General features: G+C 44.5%; 1 protein-coding gene across 2 annotated transcripts in view; it reads left to right on the top strand.

The window, feature by feature from the left end:
- Window positions 1-24,597, top strand: part of TTYH3 (tweety family member 3) — a 74,804-nt gene that overhangs the window by 37,058 nt on the left and 13,149 nt on the right. For both annotated transcript variants that reach the window (XM_071570780.1, XM_071570779.1), the window contains exons 2-13: window positions 556-725; window positions 7,883-7,994; window positions 8,631-8,851; window positions 9,053-9,148; window positions 11,651-11,723; window positions 12,073-12,148; window positions 18,923-18,978; window positions 20,254-20,346; window positions 20,467-20,559; window positions 21,312-21,448; window positions 23,391-23,567; window positions 24,492-24,567. In XM_071570780.1, coding sequence (XP_071426881.1) covers window positions 556-725; window positions 7,883-7,994; window positions 8,631-8,851; window positions 9,053-9,148; window positions 11,651-11,723; window positions 12,073-12,148; window positions 18,923-18,978; window positions 20,254-20,346; window positions 20,467-20,559; window positions 21,312-21,448; window positions 23,391-23,567; window positions 24,492-24,567 — 1,380 coding nt within the window. The remainder of the gene's footprint in view (window positions 1-555; window positions 726-7,882; window positions 7,995-8,630; window positions 8,852-9,052; window positions 9,149-11,650; window positions 11,724-12,072; window positions 12,149-18,922; window positions 18,979-20,253; window positions 20,347-20,466; window positions 20,560-21,311; window positions 21,449-23,390; window positions 23,568-24,491; window positions 24,568-24,597) is intronic.

Genomic DNA, 24,597 nt, shown 5'->3' with positions numbered 1-24,597 from the left:
TGTTGTACCTATATATGTGGATGGTATATGGAGGGGTTTAGCATTTATTCTAGGTCTACCTTGAACAGAAGCATTGCATGGGGATTAATTTTTTTAAAAATCAATCTCAACATGCATGTATAATAAATTCCACCCCCTTTCAAACCCACTCATGCACTTGGATTTCTAATGAATAAGCCTGCATATTTATTCATGAAGATTAAAAAACTGTAGAGATAGAGCCAGCTGGCTGAACTATCTTTTTAAAATTATTTTTGTTCTTTAAATCTGCTGACCTGTGATCAGGAGTAAAGAGGAAAACCCTCACTGATTAACTTAGGTGGGACAGACTAAATGGCTCAGCCATTTACTGCTTAGGGACAGAATGTGGATTCATTAATTGGGACGCAGAGAGGGGAGAAAGTGGGACTAAAAATCTCCTGTTTATATTCAAAAAATACACCAAACCCACAAAATTCCTTTCTCAAGGCATGCCTTGAGACACCTGCACCCTGGCTGACCTGCCTTGCTGTGGCTGTGCAGTGTCCCCCTGTGACACCTCCCTGTTTCCCACAGGCCCTGCTGCTGTTGGGTGGCATCGCTCTGTCCTGCCTGGCTCTGGACCTGCTCTTCCTCCTGTTCTACTCCTTCTGGCTGTGCTGCCGCCATCGGAAGAGTGAGGAACACCTGAATGCCGATTGTTGCTGCACTGCCTGGTGTGTCATCATCGCAACCCTCGTGTGCAGGTACGTCCCCCCTGCCCCAGGGGCTCCTCACAGTTATTTGGGGTGGTGTATCCCCTGCATGTGCCTCCACGCTGTGCCTGTAGTTAGTGATTGTTGGCAATAATCCCTGTTTCCATTTGATGTGTGTGTGTTTTTAAATATGTGTAATATATTTTCTTCCTTTTTACCCCTAGTTGAAGTGCCTAATGGTTCGAGAAATGTGAAAAGGAATAGCTGATGTCCTGCTCTTTGATACCTTTCAAGTGATAAATCAAGGACACTCCGTCCTTGAGAGCTTATCGCTTAAATAGGATGGATACAGTTGAAATATTTATCAGGTCTAAATGCAGATTTCTTAGAATCTGGTGTCCAAAAAGAATGGCTGTGTGGGAGAGTAGATTAGGAAGAAAGAGACACAGGATTCTTTCGGGTTTGGAAGGATTGGTATTTGAGGAGAGGGAATGTTCAGATTTTGCAGCCTGTGTAAGACACTGCTGCATTTCATTATTTGTACTAATGGGCCATCTCCAAGGGCGCTCCAAGTAATGGTGCAAGGGTCAGCAATGCTTCCTGTTATGGCTGAGCAATAGCAGCTTTTGGAGGTGAGGTGAAAAAAAGGATTTCTGAAAAACAAGAAAAATTCAGTAATTAGTGGAGAATGGATATAGAAAAATTTAAAAGGAGAGAATTTCCTATAAAGTGAATGATGGAGCATCTGAAAGGAGGGACGTGTTTGCAGCCTTCTGGAAGGTGCCTTGGATCTTGTTTTGACTTGGGCAGAATGAGTACTTGGAGCTCTCTGGATGCATGTGTCATATTGAGCACTGCATTTCTTACCAATTCCAAGCATCATCTACTCTTGCCCAAGATGCCAGGTGGTCTTGGTTGCCCCTCTGTGAGTCTGGCAGGTCTGAGAGCAGGAGAAAGCAATGGGATGATGGTATTTGACAGTGGCCTGTGGCTGCTGATAGGTGGTGGATCTGGTGTGTGATCTGTTTGGAAGTGAATGTGTTCTTGAAACCCAAGCTTAGCTGTTCAAGAGCCAGATTGTGCTGCTAAAGCATTTGTGTATTTTCTCTTTCGAGGCACATACTTAAGAGAATAGCAAACCCTTGAAGTATTGGAACAAACACTGCAGAGCAGGCATTGTGTGGTGAGTTTAGCAGCTGGGGATGGATTTGCCTGTAGCAGCAGAGGCTCAGAGCTGAGGAGGAGACCTTGTGTACCAGCCAGTATTGCCGTGTTTGGAGTGGGCTCTTCTATGCTTTGCTGATTGCAAATAGGCCCCTGGGAGGCAAAGGCAAACCACAGAACAACTTGCAAAGAAGAAATGTCAGTCTCATTCACCTTTCTTTTAGTGAGCTTAAGGGCTTCAGCTGCATCCATTCCAATCCACTGAGAGTGCTGTGGTCCTAACCCTTTCTTACAGAAGCTCCAGCTGATGCTATTTATAGTTGTGCTGCTGCTACAGGCCCTTGTTAGCTATTGTTGAGCAGCATATGTGACCGAGGCAGCTGCTGCAGAGTGTGGTAGTTGTTTGTTTTTAATTGTAGAAAGGGTGAGAAGGAGGTATTCTGCACTTCTCCAGAGCATGTGTGAGACAGTTTAAAATTGGAAAGTCAGTGTATAAATTCTGGTAAACTTGATGCACCTCTGTCAAGTCTGGAAACTGGAAAACTGCTGAGGCTTTCTCAAAATCTGAACTGCTGGTTCTCATCCTTGGTGTACCATTTGTTTCTGCAAGTATTAAATGCAGAAATATCCTTAGAATTTTGAATCTGTGGTGATGTTGGATTAATATTTGTCTTGACTTTTTTTAACTAAGTTTTTGATTTCCTCCCTGAAGTCATCACGCTTGAACAATAAGTGGGTTGGTACCATCAGAGTGAGTGAAGGTGCTGTCCAAGTGCTGCTGCTCTCCTACAGAGCCAGAGTTGGTTTCCTGCCCCTCTACAGCAGCTGGATGCCACAGTGCCCTCAAACCAGAGCCTCTTGGCACTCTCTGTGTGTCTGGGAATGCAAGTACAGATTCCAACAGGCAGAGACTCTAATCTGTGCTAGCAGGAAGTCCCAGTTAGATACCAACAATTAGATTGGTCCACTGGAGATAGTCTGTCCTAGCTGTGTGTTACACGTAACAGAAGTGCCATACCAGCAGCTGCTGTAATGGGGTGTAAGGCTGTTCTGACCATCAGCCTGGCAGGAGCCTGACATAGGAGTCAGTTTGTAGCACTCTTTGCAATGGGAGAGAAGTATCTTGGGTATTGAAACAATTAGAGGTTCCACCCAGCAGCTGGTCAGGCCTGTCTGAGTACTTTGAAGTGGATTATTGTCTTCGTAGCTGAGAACTAGTTAACTCTGGTTAAGTCCAGCTGTGCCTAGTACATGCTTGTCTATGTTGTACTTAATCCCAGGGGGCTGTTTATGCTGGGAATCCTTCTGTGTGCTCTGGATCACTGTTTCCTAATGTCTCACTATTTCTGGTCTGCAAAAGGGAGGATGCTGAGCCAGCAGGGAGGTGTAACTGGTTAACAGGAGCTCTCCAACAAAATGTCTCTAATGAGTCTTCCCAGTTGCTCCAGCCACAAAGCTGCAGGAATATTAGCCTAGAGTACTCCTTGAATACTTAGTTCATTTCTAGCCCTTATCATTTTTGATCGTTTTTTCTGCGTGGGGAGCTGTCTTATAAATCACCTCATTCACTGGTTAGGTGCCCCTAACTCTCCCAGAAGGGAGCTCAGCTCTGAGGGTGGGAAGAAAGCTTTGTGAAGAGGATACCTGAAAGAAATTGGTACAAATAAGGGGTGAAAACTTGCTTTCTCAAGTGCCAGTAATAGCACTTTCCCTTGGTGCGAAAGTGCAAGGTGGTAATTAGACAGACAAATTAACATTCCTCCTGAGAACACGAAGTCTAAAAAGGGCTCTTCATAAGAAGTTCCTGTAATTAAAGATGACTTGGTGTAGTTAGATTATTCATTTCTAAGGATGTGATGTGAATGGCTAGTGCTCATCTTTTCAGACTGGTGACTGGGTATCCAGAGGGGTTTTGGTGTGCGTGTGGGTATTACAGTGGGAGGATCTCATCACCAGAAGGCACATATATGCTCTCTGTATCAGATTAGTGTGCTACTGTTCATCTTGTGTAAATCCAGAAAACATTTTTTTGGTTTTTTTGTAGGTCATGCTTCAAGCAAATTCAGATTTACACTTGATTTGTCTTTTCTGGTTCTTTCTCAAGGGCTGTCCAAAACCCGTGTGACTCTTGCATACAAGCAGTGGGAAAGCTGCTCTCCGGACATGAATTCTCAGTGTGTGCAACCTGCAGGACATCAAATCACACAGTTGTATCTATAGGAATACACAGAAATCCTGGCATGCTGCTCCTCTGTCTCACTTGTATAACTCCTGGAAGAGCTGGTAGTGAACTGTCTCCCTCGTGGGTTCCTGTAGGTGTGCACTGGGGGTGATAATGTTAAACTCAGAAGTGCAATGTTTTCTTGACTTGTATGAGTGGGTTTCTTAAAACTTAACAAAATTATTGAGTAAACCAAGTGGTTTTTTAAGAGCAGTATTGAGTAGCAGAAGCAACTTTTTAAATGGCCTGTAAGATCTTGATAGATTGATTTTTAAGATTTTTTTCAAAAATATGAGTGAGAAGGAAAGCAGGGGAGAGGTGGGGATGTAGTGGAAGTGATAGGAGACTGGCAAAGGTAAGATTGGAAGGAGGAACTGAGGATGGAATAGTATGGATTTTGGAGGAGAGAGGTTTGTGCATGCTAGGGGGGAGTGTGACAGAAGCAAGAATGGCAGAAATAGAGATGACTTTCCTATAACAGCATTGAAAATGTGTTGGAGTATCTTCCAGAGGGTGCTAAGGTGGAAAAGAGCTGTGTCATTCAGGAATGCTGTTCTTGTATCCAGGCTGTGTGACAAAAATACAGGCTTCTCCATTGGGTGATGATTTTGTCATCCTGTACTGGGAGATGATCTGCTGTATCTTGGCTACTGTGCCTCCTGGGGTTCGTGCAAGAAGCCATGTGATTTGTCCTGACCTCAAGGACTTACGCCGTTGGGTTGAGGAGTTGATCTATTTTTATTTTAGAAGAATACACTTAAATAGAAGGAGCCCCTCTGTTTCCCCTTTAATCATATAAAAGGTAGTTAAAAACTAGTGTAAATCCTTAAATCTGCTTTAAACAATAGCAACTCATATCAGCGTGTGTGGGCAGGGATTTGAAACAACAGTTGGATTTAGATGAAGCTAAATGCAAACAGAAAACTAAGCAGCAGCAGTTCCCTCTCTGCCTGCCCTTCAGCTCTGCCCCCTCCTCAGTCACAGCATGAGTTCAGGCAGCTGCTCCCAGCCTGGCTTCTGGAATGGTTTCCTTCCCTCTTGTGTGGGATAGGAAGGGGAACTGCCACCAAACTGTACAGCTTGCTCCTAGGAGGAGGAATGGCTGTGTAAGTGGCCCTTGCTAGCACAGGGCATGAATGCAGAGCTGGCTTTTGCTGGGCAGTAATGGAATAATTAATGCTTTATGTGTAGTTTCCAGTGGATGTGTGAGCTGCATCTCTGGAGAAATTTATTACTTGGATAAAATGGCTTTTATCCCAATTCTTGTTGCTGTAGTGTTTTCTTTCAGGGGTAGTGGCTGTGCCTGGAGGGTTGGGACAGGGCTGGGTGGGAAGCTTATGGAAGGCTGCTGGGGCTGCTCTGCCTCCAACAGGATAATGAGTTTCAAGTCACTTGCCTGTAGGTGCCAGCTTTTCATAACTGATACCTTTGTCACCAGGCTAATGTGCCTGGCTGTGCTGCATCCTTATGGACAAGGTGTCTGCTGCTACTTCAGAGTGCTGTTTCTGAGTCCTCCTCATCAAAACAGTGCTATGGTGCTGGGAATACTGGGAGCCAATGAGCAGGTTTTGGGCACTTACCAACTCTTTGCTGAAAGAATAGGCTTCTAGTAGCTGTAACAGGCTGAATACAAATTGCTCACTAATTAAAGGGGTCAGATCTGCCCATTCAATGTCAAGAATGTTCTGGAATTTATTTGGTGTCTATAGTAGAAACAACTGTTAAAGTTTTCTGCAGCTCAGGAGGATGAAAGGGTCAGTCTGAAATTGTTTGCTCTGATAAGACAAGGAGAAACTCAAGCCATGGTTTTGCAATTGCTGCGATGGGATGCTGAGTTGCCTTTATCCTGGGCATAGCTCTGGATTTGTAATCTCTCTAGTTCAGGGGGAGGAGGAGGGGTGGTATCTTTTTTATCCCCTCCACCCCCGTGCATCCTAGGCATGCATTATCAAGCTCTGATAATAGCTGCAACCAGGGAGGAATGCAGAGGGCTTTTCTCTCTTTAGTTATCAGCATAATTTGCATTAGGAAAATGTTTGAGGAATAGTGTTTGTGAAGAAAGGCTCATTTCTTATATTAATACTAAATATTTAGAGTTACATACCTGCTGCCTCTGTTTCTGTATACAGTGTGGACTGCCTTGTGTCCCTAGAAGACTCCTCAGCTGAGCCTTTTATGGGCCAAGCTCTCTATAATTTATGGAGATTCAATTGCTGGAAAAAGCATGAGGCTGACACAGATTTTTCTAGTGGATCTGCTTCCAGTTCATGATCTTTCTTTCTGTTTCTTGTTAAGTATGAGGAGAAAGTACAAATATGACCAGGTGAACTAAATTGAGCTACTCACTCTTTCAAAGTGGATTAGGCCAGGAAAGCAGGGATGGATGCTTGTCTTCCTGCAGGAGAGGAGCAAGAGCAGACACAGTTGTTTGCACTGCAGATTGATGTGTGTGCCAGAGCAGATCTTTGCAAGGGTCTGTTCTGTGGACAAAACTCACTCTGGCCTGCCTGTTTGAGTTCATTTCCCAACTAGGTAATGGTGGTGAGGAAAGCTTAATGTCCTTTGCTGACCCTTCCTGTTAAACAAAGGCATTTACTTGTTCTGAAAGCTCTAGTTTGGCTCCTTCCTCTTTGATTCCACCTTCAAACCCACTTTGTGAGGGCAGTGCTATAACCCAAGCACAAAGTTGCTGTGAAGGAACTAAATGTTTCATCCAGAATAACTTTACATTTACAACAAAACCATCACCTTCCTTTCCACTACCACAAACACAACCTTGGTCTCTTTAGAACCTTCCTAGAAAAGATCCTGGGTGCTCCCAAGCTAAATATGACATGAGAACTGAGAAAAATATCTTGGTAATGTTTGTTTGCCTGGAGTTTAGTTGTGTGATCCCTTCACAAGTTCTTTCCTCCTCTATTATTAGAAGTATGGGCTTGGGAAGAGGAACTGTGAGTTCCTGCAGTGATGTCTTAATAGAAGAGGTATTGCTGACTTGCATGAGATAATCCTCTGGTTGCAACTCGTTTACAGAATCTTCCTCCTTTAAGTGAGGCTTAATCTAATATGGTTTACTTCATAATTGGGCTGGACTGATATGTGTGGACAGTTATGGCAAATCAGCTGATAGGTGGTAATTTGCTAAGCAGCTGGAGTTGAATTGTGTCTGCAAGCTTGAAATTCGCTTGCTTTAAAAAATAAATAAGCCTTTTGTCCCAGTAAGTTATTAAGCCTCCCTTCCCAGTACTCTAAATCATTGTGACACAAATGTTTCTAATGGGAAGATAAATCAAGATGATGTTCATAGATATTTCACAGGGTAGAGAAAAGGCCATGGAAAATGTATCTAGAGGAACCACCACCATGGGCAAGCAGTCACAGAAAGCTCTTTGTGTCCTGCATTAAAAAAATGTAACAGAACAATCTGCATTTCATGTCCAGAGAGAGCACATGTCTCGTGCCACAGCAATGGCAGCTCCTGCAGGAGCCACTGGAGAGCCACATGGTTGGCTGGATTTCTGGGAGTTCAGATCCAGCCAAAGAAAGCCAGATTTTCATTAGTTTACCATAAATGAAGTATGCATCTTGTGTTCTGCTGTCCATCACAGAGATGCCATGCAGACAACTGGTGGCTGTGAATGTTTACAGGTGTGTTTTTTCCAATGGTTGCTGAGGAGCATAATTACCCCAGCTCCCTTTGGGAGGCAGCGGCTTCCCTTCCTGTGGAAAGTACTGATGTGACTACCCAGGGTGCTGTAGCCCTGTGTTATACAACTTGCCTTTTAGCTTTAACTCTGCCCTTCCTTGCTTGCTTTCTCTGCAGTGCTGGGATTGCTGTCGGATTCTATGGGAATGGGGAGACCAGTGACGGCATCCACCGGGTGACGTACTCGCTGCGCCATGCAAACCGCACCGTGGCCGGTGTCCAGGACCGGGTGAGCACTGGGAGGGATGGCAGCAAATGTGGGGAATGTGGGAATGAGCAGACTTGCTCAGCACCTCTCCTCTCGAGCCTGACTGTGCCTGTGTCTCTTCCTGTTTTTCGTTGGTATCTGGGCTTAGAGATGTGCTAAGATTTCCATTAGTGGCGCGGTGATTTCTTCCGCTCTTCTTTCTAAAAATATCAAAGCAAACACAACTTGTTAAATGAAGTCTTCTCTTTGCTAGGTTTAAAAGCAGCTTCTGATCAGCTCTCTTCCACAACAGGAAGAGGAGACAGGCCAAAGCAGACAAATCTCTTAGTAAAAAGTAGTATTTTAGTACCATCAGTTGTTCCTGTGCTACCTCTAATTTCATGGTATCACACTGCAACCCCGATGGCTGCAAAATGTGTACATGTGTTAAAGGTTCAGCTGAAGAACCATCACTGGGCTACTTGCAAACAATCTCCATTGTAGAGGCTTTTAAGTTGTTTTTGAAGGGTAAGCAGTCTGAGCGTCTTAAGACAGAGGACTGGTGATCTGGAAGCTGTCCGTGATTTGCTAATGAGAATTACTTGCCCTTTACTTCCTGTCCTTTAATTACTTTTTTTTCCCCTTTTTCCCCCCCCACTTTGTTTTCCCATACTATAGGTACTGGATACTGCAGTGGCCCTGAACCAAACAGTGGAACCCAACTTGCTTGTGCTGGAGGAGATGTTCACAAAGCAGACAGACTATCTGCATATTGTCCAGAAACTGCAAAGTCTCTTGGATGATCTGGTCAGGCAAACAACTGAGATCCCCTTTTGGAAGAATGAAGAGGTGTCTCTGGAGGAGCTGGCAATTCAGATTGACCTCTATGACTGGTACAGGTGTGTGACATGCTGGAGTGCAGTGGTTGTAGAGTCTGCTTTGGCCTGTTTTGCAAAAATTACATGCATGCTCTGGGTGGCTGAGCCAGAGGCTCTATACGTTACTGCAGGTGCTCTTGGCCTATGCAGCTGATTTATTTTACAGCAAAACTGCATCATATGCCAGTTTTCCTTTGCAGACCATGGTTTTGTTTTCTGCAGGTGGCTGGGATACCTGGGCCTGCTCCTGTTTCATGTCCTGATATGTTTGCTGGTGCTCTTTGGGCTCATTAGAAACTCCAGGGCCATTCTTATGGGGTAAGTCCTGATGTGGGGACAGGGCATAAGGAAACCAGCTCAATCCAAGTGCCTGCTGATTTGAACCTCTGACTGTTGTCAATTGATATCAAGGACATCTGAAACTGAGCATCTTAAATTTGCCTCTCAGAGTGGAGAGACTTTGTAGAGTGTAGCTTTGTGGATGGGATTAGGGCTATGTGCAAGAGATGTTAACAGAAAAGTTCTTGAGCTATCAAAGACAATGGTACTGGTGTCCATTGCTTTCTCAGCAAAGATGAGGAACTCATCTGGACAGTCTGATTTCCCACAGTCTGATTTTCTGGGAGACATTAATATGAACAGCCTTCCTTAAAATTACAGCCTTTAAAAATCTCCCTTTAGCTCTCTACAGCTGGGAAGGTACTTGTTAGTTGGTGATGAGCATTGCATGTGTCCACACAACCTGGTAGCCTGCCTTCTGTGTCACGATCTGCTCCTGTTTACCTCGGGCTGTCACACCTGAAGAAATGTTAAACTGAGAACAAGCGATGGTTTATACAGTTATGAGGAGGAGTCTTGTTGCCATGGTACTGCAATATTAATGCATGTCTATTTCTAAAAAGCACTGAAAATGCCCCATTGCAAGAAAAAACTCTTCCCCTCCCTATCCTGTAGGTTGGTTTAGCTTGGCATATTTAGCAAAGATACTGGTATCATAAACATAGTGACAGTTTGACAACTGACATGGCCAAGAATTTATCCTGGTACATGGTGATGCCATTAATAATTGGAATGTGTATTCAGATTTATTATTTGCCAGATGATTTCATACCTGCCAGGTTATACAGACAAAAGTCCAAGTATATACACAGATGGCAAACCCAGGGTTTAAATTAGAATCTCATTCCCTGTTAGCCAGAAGTTCATATTAAGGCATTCCCCAAAGGGAACACATGGCGTAAAGAAGCAAGTGTATCACTGCCAGGCAAGATGGTGAAATGCCAGTTTTAGATCTTTCAGCCAAGCAATCAGTTACTGACCCAGTCATCTTCATTTAAAGTAAAACAACAAATGTGTCTTATTGATTAACATGCTCAGCTGGAGGCACCAAGCTGTGTTGTCCTTATGTCATAAAACCTCAGAACCTTGCTGATCCATGGCTGATAATTTTTGTGTCCATTTGGAAAAGGCATAATAAAGTCTTTAGTGTCTTATTTCAGAGTGCAGCACAGATGTCAGTCTGGTGAAGCTCCCTTAGTTCTGCAAGATGAGCCACAGATCCATACACAGAATGGGGATTACTTGGAATTAAAATAAGTTGGTAAATTAAGGGATAGATTTTTGGGTTTTTTAATGGAGACCCATAGGTTGATTTTTTTAAAGTTGTACTATTCAGCGAGACAAATGTGGCAATAAAAAGGTATGTCCCTTCCTCACAGAGATGCTTGCACTAGATTTAAATAAAGAATATCTTCGTTATGAACAGATTTTTATATTGTTCAGGGTGTGGGTGGGAAGGAATCTACTGATGTTTCAAAGCCTGAGGGGAAAAAGCATCCCCAAAGAGCAAGCCAGCGTCCCTTTACTTTGAAGACAGACACACATAAAATGAAACTGCTTATTAGTCTGCATCCCTGGACCTGAGGGAGTTGAGGAGCACTATTGCCTGAATATCTCTACTGCTCATACTGACAGCAAGGGTGAAGAGCTAATGTGCTGGTTGGGGAAGTGCAAAAGCCTTTTCCACTGTGTGCCAGCTGAATGTCACCAAGACCACTGCTCTGTCATCCCTCTGCCTTGTGTCTGCTTGACAGCACACTTCCCACTCTTTCTGTCGGTAATGAGGCCCAGCTGTCAGAACAAAACTTTAAATCTTTGCAGAATGGACTTGCATGGCAGTGGTGGGGACCTGAACTGTTTGCCTGCAGGTGACTGTCTCTCCCAGAGCTATGTGGGTTCCTTGAGTGCTGTTCAGGTGCATCAGCTTGGAACCAAAGTCAGGTGTCTAACAGAGGCTGAGTGTTTCCTCCCATTATCTGTAGCCATGCAGTGTTTACACTGAGCAACCTCACTTATTGTAGACACAGGAGACATTTGTTCAATTTTGGATCAGTGCAGTTTTCTGATGTTTTCTTTACATAGAATATTTTTCTTTGAATATCTTTGCACCTGGAAAACAAAGTCCAGAAAGGGAACAGTGAAAGTGATGTGAGTGTAGTCATCCAATCTGACTCCCCTGGAGCCACCCCTGTCTTTGTGCCTTTGGTTTCCCTGCTAGAAGCAGGGTAATACTTTGCTTCCGCACTCTTCCCCCTTCCCCTGCCACCCCAATTGGTAATGTGGGAACCAACAGCTGGATGTGAACTTCTCTGGTTGCTGCTGTCCTTGATATTTAAAATAGGAATGTTTATCTGAAGATACAGTCAGTTGTTGATAATTTCTTGGATTTGGTAATTGTTTTGGACTCCAAATTATACATCTTGTGAAAGGAACTGCTTGAAATTAAAGCCGTTACATCTGCCATCTGTCTGTCTCCCACAGGGTGTGCTTGCTTGGGGTGTTTGCCCTGATTGTCAGCTGGGGATCCCTGGGCTTGGAGTTGGCTGTTGCTGTGGTAAGTGGCTCTCATCCAAGTCCCATCCACTCTTTGCTGCTGGTTTAGCAGACATGAGATTAATGTTGTGCTGTTCCTGTCTTACAGCATATCCTGTTCTGAGTAACTGTCCTAGCAATTTCTATCTAGGAAAAGCACCAAGCTGCTCCTTCCTCTGTGGTGTGGTAGCTCATACTCCAGCACAACAGTATGGTTGTGTAAAGCAGTGCTGCTGGGGATGGTGATGAGAGACCTCAGCATCTGAAACACCCCTAGAATAGAAGGTTCCCTGATGTTAATTTTGCTCAACTGCTCTTTGATACTGGTGTGCTTTGATACTCCTTTTCCCTTTTGTCTTCCACCTACCCAGGGCTCCAGTGACTTCTGTATCAACCCTGATGCTTATATCTCCAAACTGGTTGAAGAGAATGCAGTGCTTAGTGCTGGTAAGTGCTGGGACTGGCTTTGGCACAGGATTCTGCAGCTCCAGCTGTCACACAGGAGCATGGCAGTGGCTCGGAATTTGAGGCTGTGTTTGAACCAGAGGAGCTGGCATACAGAGGGAAAACAATATGTGTGGAGCTCTGGAAAAACAGTGTTGTTTCCGAAGAGTCGTTTATACCCTAGTCAGAAATGTACATGTACACCTCAGAAAAAATCTTCAGAACCTTTCTTCTACCTTTACCCTTCAGTGGGAATAACTGATAAGATGAAATAACTGAAGTCCCTGGATTATTTTGCTCTAAATGTAGCACTCTTGAGTCTTGTTCGGCTCTCTAAGTGACAGAACTGTGGCAAGAACAGTGTGCAGTTTGAATTGTCATTTTTAAAACTTGCTCTTAGGTCTGTATTCCTGAATCTAGAATACTTATTTTTCTATCTGTTATCAACAAATACATGCAAGCTTTTATCTTAATGGTGGCTATAAATAGTAGCCTCTCTAAAGCTAATTGAAAGGGTAAATAAATGGAAACTGCCACAAAGAACTGTGAGTTTCCCTTTCCATTATAAATGCAGTATTTTGACCACTTTGCTTATCCTGTTCCACTTCAAGCAATATGCCTGCATCACAGTGGCATCCAGCTGAAGCACTGATGGATTTGGGGGTTGTTGCTCCTGATTTAGACTGAAGTGGTTGGTGAGATGGGGGGTGCCTCTAATTTGAACCTCAGGGGGGGAAAAAGTGGCATTCAGAACCATGGCTTAACAAAAATGTGGCTTAGTGTCTGCCAGCAGAGGTACTGTAAGTTCTGAGAAGAAAAGTATTTTGAGGACTAAGTTTGCTACTTAGTTAACAGTTCAGCTTTTTCCCCCTACCTTCTCTCCTCTGATAGTTCCTTTATCTAGTTCTGCGTATGATAAAACACAAATAAGCAATGACATTGATTTGCAAAAGGGGCCACTGGTATTTTTCCTGGTTCTTATTTAGTGGAATCAGAGAATCTTTGCCATGTGTGCAGAAGGTCTAGTGTATGGCTGTGTGTTTAGCCAAATGCTGTCTCTCACTGTACATCTGGTAGGACATTAGGTATGTAGTTATGGCTGAGGATGCAGGGATTGGAAAAAAATAAGAAACAGTCATGTCTGGAGGCAGAATGTAATATAAGAGAGTACATACAGGTTGTTGTTGCCATCCTACAGCTTATTTTTGGAATGCCTTATTTATTGATTTCTTGAGAAGGAGAGGGTAGAGCCAGGCAGCTCTCTTTGTAACAAAGAGATGTAGCAAGGGAAGAGAATGAGTGTTTAACATGACACAAGATCAAAATCCTCTTTTGGCTATGAAGTTGACAAAGATGTGGCTTCAGGTGTCAAGCTGATTTCCTAGTTGTTCAAGGAGGCAAATAGGTCAGTGAAGCCAAGGGGAAATATCTGATGCTGCTGCCAGCTGTGTGCTGTGATAATTTGGTAACCCAGATCAGCTCTGGAGCGTGTTTGGTAGCAATTAGATTGACCCTGAGAAACTAGAGAAAGACCCCTTTGTGCTCCCTCTCTGTTTCAGTTGCCCTTGTCTATGGCTCCTGCAGTGTTTTGTTAACCAGCATCATTCACTTGGAGGCCAAGGGGAGTGCAGGACTGACATTCCACACTCCTCCTGCTTCCCCCAGCATGGACAGGCAGCTCCCCTGGGTGAAATCAGGCTCTGCTCTGGCAGCACTGCAAGCTCCAACAGTTGTGAGGGCTCCAAAATGACAGTGGGTGGGTCTGAGCAGAATGGTGCAGAGGAGGAAGAGCAGGTGTTGCCACAGGCTGGAGCCTGAAGGGTGGCTCCTCTGTGGGTGGCTGGTGTGTCACTCCCTGCTGTGAGGCAGAGCTGAGTGTTCCTGAGTGTTTTCTCCTTTTTCCAGAAGGATATCAGTCTAACTCCTGAGCCTGCCATCACACCAGACAGCTGGTTGGGCAATGATCGAATCCTCTGCCTTCCCATGTGGATTTTCACTGCTGTGTCATAGTTTATGATTAAGAAGCTACAGAAATAGCTCTTGGTTTCCAATGTTGGGACCCTCATGAGGAGGAAGGAAAATCACGACACGAGGACTGCAGTGTGGCACTGTTCAATGATACTTTAATCCAAAACCCAGCTCCTTAGAAACATCTTTAAAAGTCTGGAGCAAGTGTTGGTATCCCTTAATATGCTTGGCTGTAAATTGTAGCAGGTGCTTTGTTGATCAGTTCAGCCATATATTCAACAAAAGTGAAGAGCTCAAGGAGACAGGGCAGGCAGCTGGCAGCCAGCATCAATGCTGTTCTCTCAGAGGAAGATGCCCTGTTTGAAGGGTCCTGGTTCTGGTGCATGGGCTCTTTATACTCTGGTTTGCTGTCTCTGCTTTTTTTGGATGATGTTTTCTCTGCTGTTTGGATAATGTTGTCCAACATTAAAGCAGCATAGATACATGAGGCAGAAACACTTCAATTGCTTCCACGAGTTTCACCACAGGGGACCCAACCATGAATTTTTCAGTTCAGAAAAGAAGTGACTGAAAAAGGGAATGTGAGCAGGTAGAGAGACCCTGGTAGATCATGGATGAAGAATCCATGGGGAGTTGCCATATATGTAGGAATCGTATTTGCCTTGGGAATTGCTTCTGCTGAAGTTGGGCTGAGAGTCTTGCTGAGGTATCTGCTTTTGGCCAGTGCTGGGTCTGGCATACTGGGCGAGGTGCTGCCATCTGACTTTAAGGGTATAAGAACCAACAAGTCATCCTAAGAAGCTTGGTAGTGCTGGGTCAGTTTTTCTCTTTAATCACTATTTTTAGTTGTTGTTATTAAATACAATGTATTGTAAGATTCCCTATGTGCTGGCATTCAGACTGGGACTGAGTCATCCATATTTGCAATGTTTTTTTGTTGGTGGGAGTTGTAATTTTCACAGGAAAATAACTGTGTTGAATACTGGGCAACTAGTATGTTAATATTCCTGTTTATGCATTAATTGCTGTTTTCAAATCTAAATGGAATTAATGGAGCTGAGAATAATCTGATTAAGTGCGTTATTATTGTCATGGTTTTAGCTAGAGAGATGTTCTTGTTTTGAAGATAAAATGTGCTGCATTAAAAAAATTGATGGGGGGCGGGGAGAAGAGGGAGGCAAAGAAACTTAATGCAAGTTTCCTGGAGAAGGAAATACTTAAATAATTTTGCAGAAGAGGCTGATGTATGTGCCTAACTCGCTGTGTATTCATTAATTGAGATAAAGCCAATGGAGTTGAACAGTGGCTGTATAATCGGCTCCTGCTGCTAGTAAAAAGACTTGGTGCTGCCAAGATGTTTATTTTCAAAGCAGGAGGCCATCTTCCAGTCCCATTCTTTCTCACTGATATTATGCTATTATCAGATGACTTATTGCATAAAATTAAATAAAAAGGCACAATCTGTCTAAACAACAGGAAGAGCTTTCTCCAGATTCTCTTACCAGAAATCTGCACAGTGAACAGCCACTCACTTCATCCGAAGGAACTGTAAACCTCAGGGGATGGATAATGGAGCCTTTTACCTCCAGTCCAGCCAAGCTGGCCAGGTCAGATGCTGAGCCTTGGCTGCTCAGATATAAGCAGGGAGTGTTCTTGTCACACCCAGCCTCCTAATTGACCTCCCCCAGATTCACTCTCATCATAGAAGCCCAGGACTGGTACCACCACCACCTCAGTTTACTCTCTAGAAGTAAGATCAGTCCAAAACCTCATGTGAGGCATGTGGTGTCTGCACAGGTATTACCTGAGCTCAGAGGACACTGCAGAAAAGAGCTTGCCCAAGGAAGCACTCTCAAGAATCCTGCTGAACTGATGATGGCATAGAGAAGCTGTTTTCCTGTGTGGTTTTGTCAGACTTCTGATTAGCAGAAGGCTCTGAGTGGACGGCAAGTGGGATGGATACAAGCTCTTTGCTTTCACCAATACAAGAATATGATATATGAGAGAAATGCAAAGGCTGTGCAGATACCTCCCTTTGTCAGACTGGTGCCATAGGGGAAACAAAATTCCTGGGGAAGAATATATTACACCTGGGCCAGCCAAATAAGTTGCCTTCCTTTGACATCACAAGTAATATACTTTACCTTTCTCTGATGACTGAACCCACAGAGACAGCCTCATCTGGGTGCATATGTAAAATGCAAACTGCTTAGAGAATGCTCAAGTAGAGATGAAGGCCTGGGAAAAGCTGTTCTAGGTATGGGGATTGCTTTTTTTGAACTAGGATTTTTTTTCTGATTGCTCTCTACAGACCTTCTCCCTGCCTTTTGGCAGGTGCTTCATGCCATTTTTGCATTTTGGCTGGGCTTTGAAGTGAGTAGTAAGTCTCCATGGTTGCAGAAGCAGTAAGTAGTTCTAGCAGCTGAAGCTGTCTTTAGTAGGCAGCTCTTTCCTTTCTAGGAAAAACAGACTTTGCAAAAATAAAGCATTTTAGGTAGTTCCCTTCCTTGCCTTCTGCTCCCACATTGCCTGTGCACCAAGAGTGGGTCAGGAGGATTGTTGCTGCAACAGCAGGCATGGGCAGCTGCAGATGTGACCCTGCCTAACCCTTCTACTATAAACTAGATCGCCTAAAGGCCAGCTTCAAAAACCAAATCAACCTTTAGGAATTTTCCTTGAGAGGAAAATGCATCAGGAAAATAATTATAGAAAGAAATTGCCTGGGGCTGTTAGCAAAGTGCAAGTGATGGGTTAGTGTAGCTGTTTTCAGGTCAGAAATGTGAGATTTGGTGATGTACAGGGTGGCCTCCACCGGATTTAAAGCAGAAGAAGGTGCCTTCTTCTCTTTTCCTGGTGTTAGGGAGGCAGGGAACACTATCCCCTCAATTTCTAGGCTTTCCAGCAGAAGATCACCTTAAGGCAGCTTCACTGCTTATTGCAGCCTGAGATTTAAAGCACCACAGCTTGTAGCACACTGGGTTCAGTGCAGGGGAAAGCTGCTCCTTATGGCATTGTCGTTTTGGGATGCATGTTTTATGTATGGAGTGTCACACTTGTCAGCAGCAAAGCCAGTGCTACCACAGTGAATCCTTGTTGATCCTGCCTTCCAGGGTGAAGTAAGGCAAGCACTTATTTCACTGTTCTGCTTTTTGCTTCACTTGTAACCAGCAATCTTCAGCCTGGGCTTACAAGCTGCAAACTATGATATCCGGAATTCTCATCTCTAATCTACCCACCAGGGATGATCCAGAAGGCCCTCAAGAAACATATCTAGGGCTCTGCATTAGCAGTATGTCATGCAACTTACTGCACTTATAAAGGTGATGTAAACTTGATACCACTGTGGGAGCCTAAGAGCTACTATTAGTGGTTTGTTGGTTTAAAATAAATTGGTGACAAGATCACAGCTCCTTTGGGTCACCACGTGTAGTGCTGTGGGTTGCTGTTGCTATGCTGTTCTCTCAGTGCAGGTGTGTTTTAATCCATTTTCCTGTAGCCACTGAGTGTGATTTATGAGCTGGGGAGGAGCAGCCCTTTCCCTGGCTCAGGAGCTGCAGACAGTCTCTTCTGTGGTCAGCCCAAAGCCAGGCAGAAAGCAGCCTCGTTGCCCTTCTATCTGCCCAGAGTTTGCTAATTGCTGTTTAGAGGCTTGGCTGGGGCAATGTAAGTCATCCCAGAGAAAGAGTCGGTGGGAGGGAGATGGAGCAGCTGGCAGAAGCTGCCCCATAGTAGGCTAATGAATTATAAATAACAGCTGTCAGGTTGCATTGCCAGCATGCAGGAGCTGACAGTCTGTGTTGTACCACTTGGTCTCCAGCGTGTTGGTTTGCCGAAAGGTGCATTCAATATTTATGGGAAGCACAGCAGAGTCAGGATACAGTCAGGTCTGCTTCTTCCACAGCTCCCCTCCCTTCTGGTTGTGCCTTTTGCTGATTTCTGAGGTGGGACTCATCAGAATAGCTTTGCAGCCTGGAATATGCATTACTGAAAGTCACAGACCGAAGATTAAAAGGAAAGGAGGAAAATATGCAGGTGGAGGGGGAATGCAGAGGGTGTGTGTTTTGGGGCTTTTACAGTCTTTACCAAGCTAACGTCACCCTTGGTTTGGCTGTGCTGGCACACTCATATTCATCTGAAGAGGAGCTGTAAATGTTTGTGAAATAATCTAAAGGTATTTGGATGATCAAGTGTTTCAGAGCTCCCTCCCTTGATAGTTTATTGAGAGTGGCAGGGGAAAGCCTGAGATTTGTAATTTGTGTGTGCTGGCAGTTGATGTAGTTTTATAGAGGGCTTGTGAGGGCACCAGGCTGGTTTCACACACATCTGAATGAAGAGGAAAACAACTGTGTCTTCAAGCCTGGAAATAAATGATGCTGCTGGCAGAGCACAATATCAGCCTTATCTGGAAATTTATGAGTACATCATCACTGTAATGTAGTTGGATTTATCCTAGACTGATGCCTTGTCTTAGGTTTATAAAGTGGATAGTGCTGACTTCTGAATAAAACTTTTTTGAATGTTTCATCTAACTTTCTAAGTGGAGCAGCCCCATTGCCTTTCACTGGCTTAAAAAAAAAAAAAGGACCCGAATTTATCTTTTGTCCTCAAAGGCAGTTTACATCCCTTTCTATTGAGCCATCTATACACGGCAGTCCTGCATGGAGAGAGGGAACTGATTCCATTTATATTGCATTTATTTAATTTTGTGCAGTGCTTTCAGGACTGAACACCTCCCCCATGGCAATTATAAAATACTGCAAAGCTGGAATGGTGTATCTGGCCTGACTTTGTTCTCTTGTGTCTCCATAGATATTCTCCGCTATTACATGACCTGTAGTGCTGGATACCCCAACCCTTTCCAGCAGGTGAGTGTGAGCACCCTAATTCCCTTCACCCCTGGGTCTTGGTGTCCTGCAAGGCATAGGTTAAACACTTTTGATGGCAGCATGCAGCAACTTGCAGGGTGTTTGGTAGCTACTTCCCAGCTGTGCAGGAGGTGGCACTGTGATTTAGTGAGGAGATTTTTCCAAATTCATCACTCCCTGCACAGCTTCAGGTCCAGGATGCCCTTTAAAAGTGCCCATGTGTAATGTGGTGAGTACCATGGCTTTTGTTGTGGTGCCTCTGTTTACATGGTGTTTGTCTAAGAGCAGCAATGTGGAGACAGAGCACCCACAATTAATGCCAGGGTGGGAAACTGCTGGTTCCTGCTTTGAACTTCCTCTTGAAAGTTCTTTTGGATTAAACAGTGGTAACACTCCATTCCCAAAATGCAGCCACTTCTGTGGGTGAAGGAGTGATTTTCACATATTCCTTTTACAAACCTTTCAACATCCTATGGGTTTTTCCTGAAGTATAAATGTGAGTCATTATTCTCTTGTGTGGGGGCTGAAGAACAGCACCTGGGCCCATCCCAAGCTTTGTCGTATCTATCAGAGGCCAGAATGAGCCCACACCACCCACCATTTGGCAGACAGCAGCTGCTTCACCACTTATATTTAGGAGTTTTTTAAGTCTTGTCTTCCTCTGTTTTAAAGGGTGGGGTAAAAACATTTCAGGCTCTGGTATGATGCACCGTTACCATCTGTTGCATTTCTGTTTGCTCCATATACTCTCTGACATGCTATTGCATGTGAAATTCTCATGGATGCTTTAATGGGATGTGAAGGCTGCACCCTAATACAGACAACTCCTAGTGGTAACATTAGGACTTTCTCATCCATCTGACTTAGTAAAAAAATCCAGCTGTGTTCCGTGGTGAGAACTTGAGCACTTTGCATCTGTTCTTTCTCCTTCCCCTCTGTCCTAGAGCCAGCCCCAGCTGTGTGTACAGTTTTTGTGTATGAGTTTTCTTCTTTGTTTGGTGGTTTGTTGGGTTTTTTTGTTTGTTTGTTTTTGGGTTTTTTTCTTCTAGTTCTTCCCTTCCACTCTCCCTTCTGTCTGTACTTCTTCCAGTTTGGTAAGACTCAAACTTAACCCTGTCACAACTGCACCCTTCTCAGATGGGGCAACTTTAACTTGTACCATTGATACAGATGATGCTTCAGTGTTTGGGAAATAGTATCTCAGTCTTTTCCCAGGACATCTGTTGGTGCATGTGACCTGAACTGCTGAAACACTGCATGTTTTGTGTTGAGCAGAAGCTGTCAGGAAGTCACAAGGCTCTGGTGGAAATGCAGGACGATGTTACGGAACTCATGAGGTCAGCGAGCAGAGAGCACCCCAATTCCAAGGTAACTCCCCTCAAGTTTGCTCTCCATGTTCTTTCTGTCTTCCCTCAACCTTGTACAGAACCCAAGACCAGCTCCTGCTCAGCCATTCCCTTGCAGTAATCACTAGCTTGTTGCTTACAGGAGTATCTTACTCGGATCCAGGAGGTTTTGAATTCAACAGAGATCAACTTGCAGCAGCTGACAGCTTTAGTGGACTGCCGGAGTCTGCATTTGGTGAGTGCTCAGTAACTGGGCTTGAGCTGAGGAGGAACAAGGAGGGTGTAGAGCCTGTAGCCTACTGATTTTTTTGGAGTTTCAAATCTCTGGTGTGCCAGAACAGTTTACAACAGCTTTTTACTGATTTGACTCCATCAGAAAGGGAAATGGGAATTTGGATCAAGTTAGCTTTCTGTTTAAAGATCAACATAGGAATATGCATAACATGGCTTTATACATCTACAAATTGCAGCCATAAGGTTTTAGGAACCTTCAGATTTTGGGGTTTTTTGTCTATAGCACGTAACTTGTTGTCTTTCCCATGGAGTGCAGTGCCTTGGAGTTGCAGAATAGCATGGCCTAGGTGTTGTCCCAGCTGCACCTCTGAGGTGGATACACAGTCCATGCTTGTGTTCCTATGCATGGGACATAGTGAGGAAGCTGAGAGGCTTAATGAAAAATAGGGTAACTTTGGTTGAATGAGTAAGTGCCTGGGCTATTTCTTTTTCCCTCTCTTAAAATCTTGTTGTGTGGGGTTGAAAATATTTCCATGTTGAAATCCAAGCTGGGTTTTATGAGGGGAAATAAGGGTTAGATCAGTTACAAAAAACACTTAAGGTCCCTGAAATTAAAATAGAAATATGCTCTGGAAAAGGGACTGCAATCTCCATAAGTTGTTTCGGTGAATGCAGTCTGGAGAAGGGCTTTTGAGTTAGAACTCAATGTTAACTCTGAAGTGATCACGAAACTCTGCTCCTTTCTCTCTGCAGGATTATGTCCAGGCTCTGACAGGCTTCTGCTATGATGGAGTGGAAGGCCTCATCTACCTGGTTCTCTTCTCCTTTGTCACAGCCCTCATGTTCAGTTCCATTGTCTGCAGCGTCCCACACACTTGGCAGCAAAAGAGGTATAGAGAGGGTTTAGATCCTGTAGCGTTGTAAAGCTCTTTTCCAGTGAAGACGGGCTGTTGGATTTGTGCCCATGAGCATATGGAGCTCATTCCCATATGATCCCAGGAGTGCGAGGGATGAAGATTTATAAGCACAGGTCTAAAAGAAAAAAAAATGTTGCCTTTTGCTCTGGCTGTGGTTAATACTAACATCTGAACCTTATTGCACTGGAATATTCTGTGTGCAGAGTATTCAGTACACTGTAGGACCATGAGTCAAGTCAAAGAGATGAATGATTATAGCTGTAAAATATAGAGGTAATGCTTGAGCTATTGCCATCTCTGTAAAATTCCTGTTCTCTTACATGGCTTTGAGGCATTTGTTCTAGTATGAGGAGGAGAATTGGAATAAGAAGCAGTTTACACTTGCCTTTTGAACTTTGCTCATGCTGGGGAAACTTTGCATGGATAATGGGAACCAGGAACTGTCTTGTTGGCAGTAGCATGGGCAGGTGAGACGCTTGCAAGTTGGTGTTGATGATAACCAGGTTGATCAGTAAGTCTTTAGCAAACCTTCACTTCACTGCCTGGCTGCTGCCCCATATGCAGCTGTTAAAATAGCACTGAGTTTTCTGTTCTTGCAGAAGAGCAGTAGACTGCAGCAAATCTCCTCTGTAGTCCTGAACCGTGATTTTTGTGGTCTAAGCCCAGGCTTGAGGCTCAAAGCAAAATGGAATGTCCTGAACAATAGCAGGAAGCCAGAGCTGGCCAAGCCTGCAGTGACCACGGAGCAGGGGCCTTGGGAAGTGCGTCAGAGCAGCACTTGAGAAAATGGCTGGTTTCCTCACCTCTTCCACATGCAGCTGCTTCAGAGACATCATCAAGAAGAGCATGGCAGTCTGTTTGAAGTGAAGGAGAAATGTTTACCCAGTGGCATCTCTTTTGCTGCCTTCCCTGTGGGCTGCTGCCTGCCCTGCCAACCCCAGCAGGCTCAGGCTGCTGCTGTGAACTGAAGGGTTCCCTCTTGCATTCCCTGGAGCACTATTTCTCCCTCTGCCTCCCTCTGGGAGGTGGAGAATGTCATGTGTTACTGTCTGTAAGAGACTGTATAGGCTGCAATTCCCCGACCTTCAGTGCCACCGTGTGGTACAGCAGCTGCAGGGGATGTTTGGGATGTTCTAGTAATGTCCATGCTGTAAAATTTTTTTGCTAGCTTTGTCAAGTGTGGAAAAAAAAGTATTTCAGACCTTGGTGCTTCACCTATAATTAGGAAGATAAAAAAAGCAGTCTGTATTATATAGGAGGGGCAAGAGAATACTATGGGAAAGGGGGAAGGAAGCAGCTGGCAAGCAGTTCTGCTCTGTATTACAGTTGTTTTAAAATCCTGGCATTTTTGAGAGGATAAAGCAAGATAGTTCTATAAAGACTTTTGCAGTTTTGCTAGAAGCAAAGAAGCTTTGCAACCAGAATGGGAGTTCAGGAAAGTCTACAGAGAGTTATCCTTAAAAGCTCTTTGGACATGTCTACAAGAAATGGAAGGACGGAGAGTGCAGTTTTGAAGGATGTTTTCTGTGGGGTCCATGACACTACATCTCCACTGCCTCTCTTTTTTGTTGTTTGTTGAGTTTTATAGTGCTGTATGTTTTGGGATGTGTGTCCATTCCTTGGTTGTACAACTGGGCAGTTGCAGAACTGTCCTCTCTGCCAAGCCCTGAGAGAAGACCACAAGGAGGCTGTAGGGGATCATGCAGTGTACAAGTCCAGATGGGATCTGTGGGAGGTCTGAGTCACTGTGGTGTAGGCTGTGTTTGACACTGCCACCCTGAGGCATCCCAAATGGGTGTGAATGTGGAGGTGTGGAACGGGGTTGGGAGGCTCCTAGGATTACCATGGTTTCCTGCAAACCCCACATGTGGGGTAATTGTAGGGTTCTAGGAGGAACTTTTTCTCCTTCTTGCAGAGGCTCAGATGATGATGGGGAAGAAGAATCAGCTGCTCAAGGGAGTAGACAGACACACGATAATCTGTACAGAGTGCACATGCCCAGCCTCTATAGCTGTGGGAGTAGTTATGGCAGTGAGACCAGCATTCCAGCAGCAGCACACACAGTCAGCAATGCTCCCGTCACGGAGTACATGTGAGTATCCCCACCAGAAGCTTGTCCAGATTTCTTCATTCTGATTCCTGTTGTCACAAGTGCTGCAGTGTTGGAATTTTTGACCGAGCGGTAGAAAGCGATGAAGGATTTTGTCCAAGGTGTCAAATAGCATGTTTTCTGATTGGCACTACTGGGAGAAGGGAATGTCTTGACAGTGCTGCTGTAGAAAGAGTTTTATTAGACAGCATGCTCCAAAATGTGAACAGCTTTGCCCTCCAGGATTTAGAAATCTGTCTAGAGAAAAGTAGTAGGAAAGTAGTATCTGGGCTCCTTCGTACACAGTGAATCTGATCACCAGAAGACTTAATTCTTCACACAAAGCAGTCTTGCCAGGAGATTTTAAGCCTCCCAAGAGACTGAGAGCCAAGAAAAAACCTGTGGGCTCTTTCTTCCTACAGTATTTGCAGTCAGCTCCAACATCTGTTGCAGTTTGGAGCTACCTAGTCCAGGTGGGATCTTCAGAGCTTTCTCCAGAAGTTCCTAAGCCTGATCACACTTGGGCTACCATCAGGGCCCATCTATTTTGGGCTGCCACATCAGTTTGTTTGTCGCCTTAGACTTTGTCCTCATTTTATCTCCATTTCTGCAGCTTGGCAGTTCTGATGCTGCAGGGAGACAGATTTTCACACAGACCTATTTTTAAATCACTTGACATGATTCAATGTGGGCCCTTCTGAGTAAGAACGGTAAAAATAGTGCACTCTCTGAAGAAAATGATGATAGTTTTGAGCCCTTGTCTGAAAAAGGGGGATCTACCTGGCCTGTAAGAAAAGCTTGGAGGGAGACTGACTTGGTACGATAGTTCTGGGGGTGTGGATGGTCTGTCCCATGTCACCATCAGAGACCTTCCCCAGAAAAGCATGGCACATACCCTCTGTTACCATGTGTGTCTTCCTTTCCTAGGAGCCAGAATGCAAATTTCCAGAACCCCCGTTGCGAGAATACCCCGCTCATTGGCCGGGAGTCCCCACCTCCCTCAGTAAGTCTCTCTTTACTGCTCCTCTCTGCT

The sequence above is a fragment of the Pithys albifrons genome, chromosome 16, assembly GCF_047495875.1.
Source record: "Pithys albifrons albifrons isolate INPA30051 chromosome 16, PitAlb_v1, whole genome shotgun sequence".
NCBI lineage: Eukaryota > Metazoa > Chordata > Aves > Passeriformes > Thamnophilidae > Pithys > Pithys albifrons.
The sequence above is the reverse complement of the archived record's forward strand: the minus strand, read 5'-3'. Positions and strand labels throughout refer to the sequence as shown.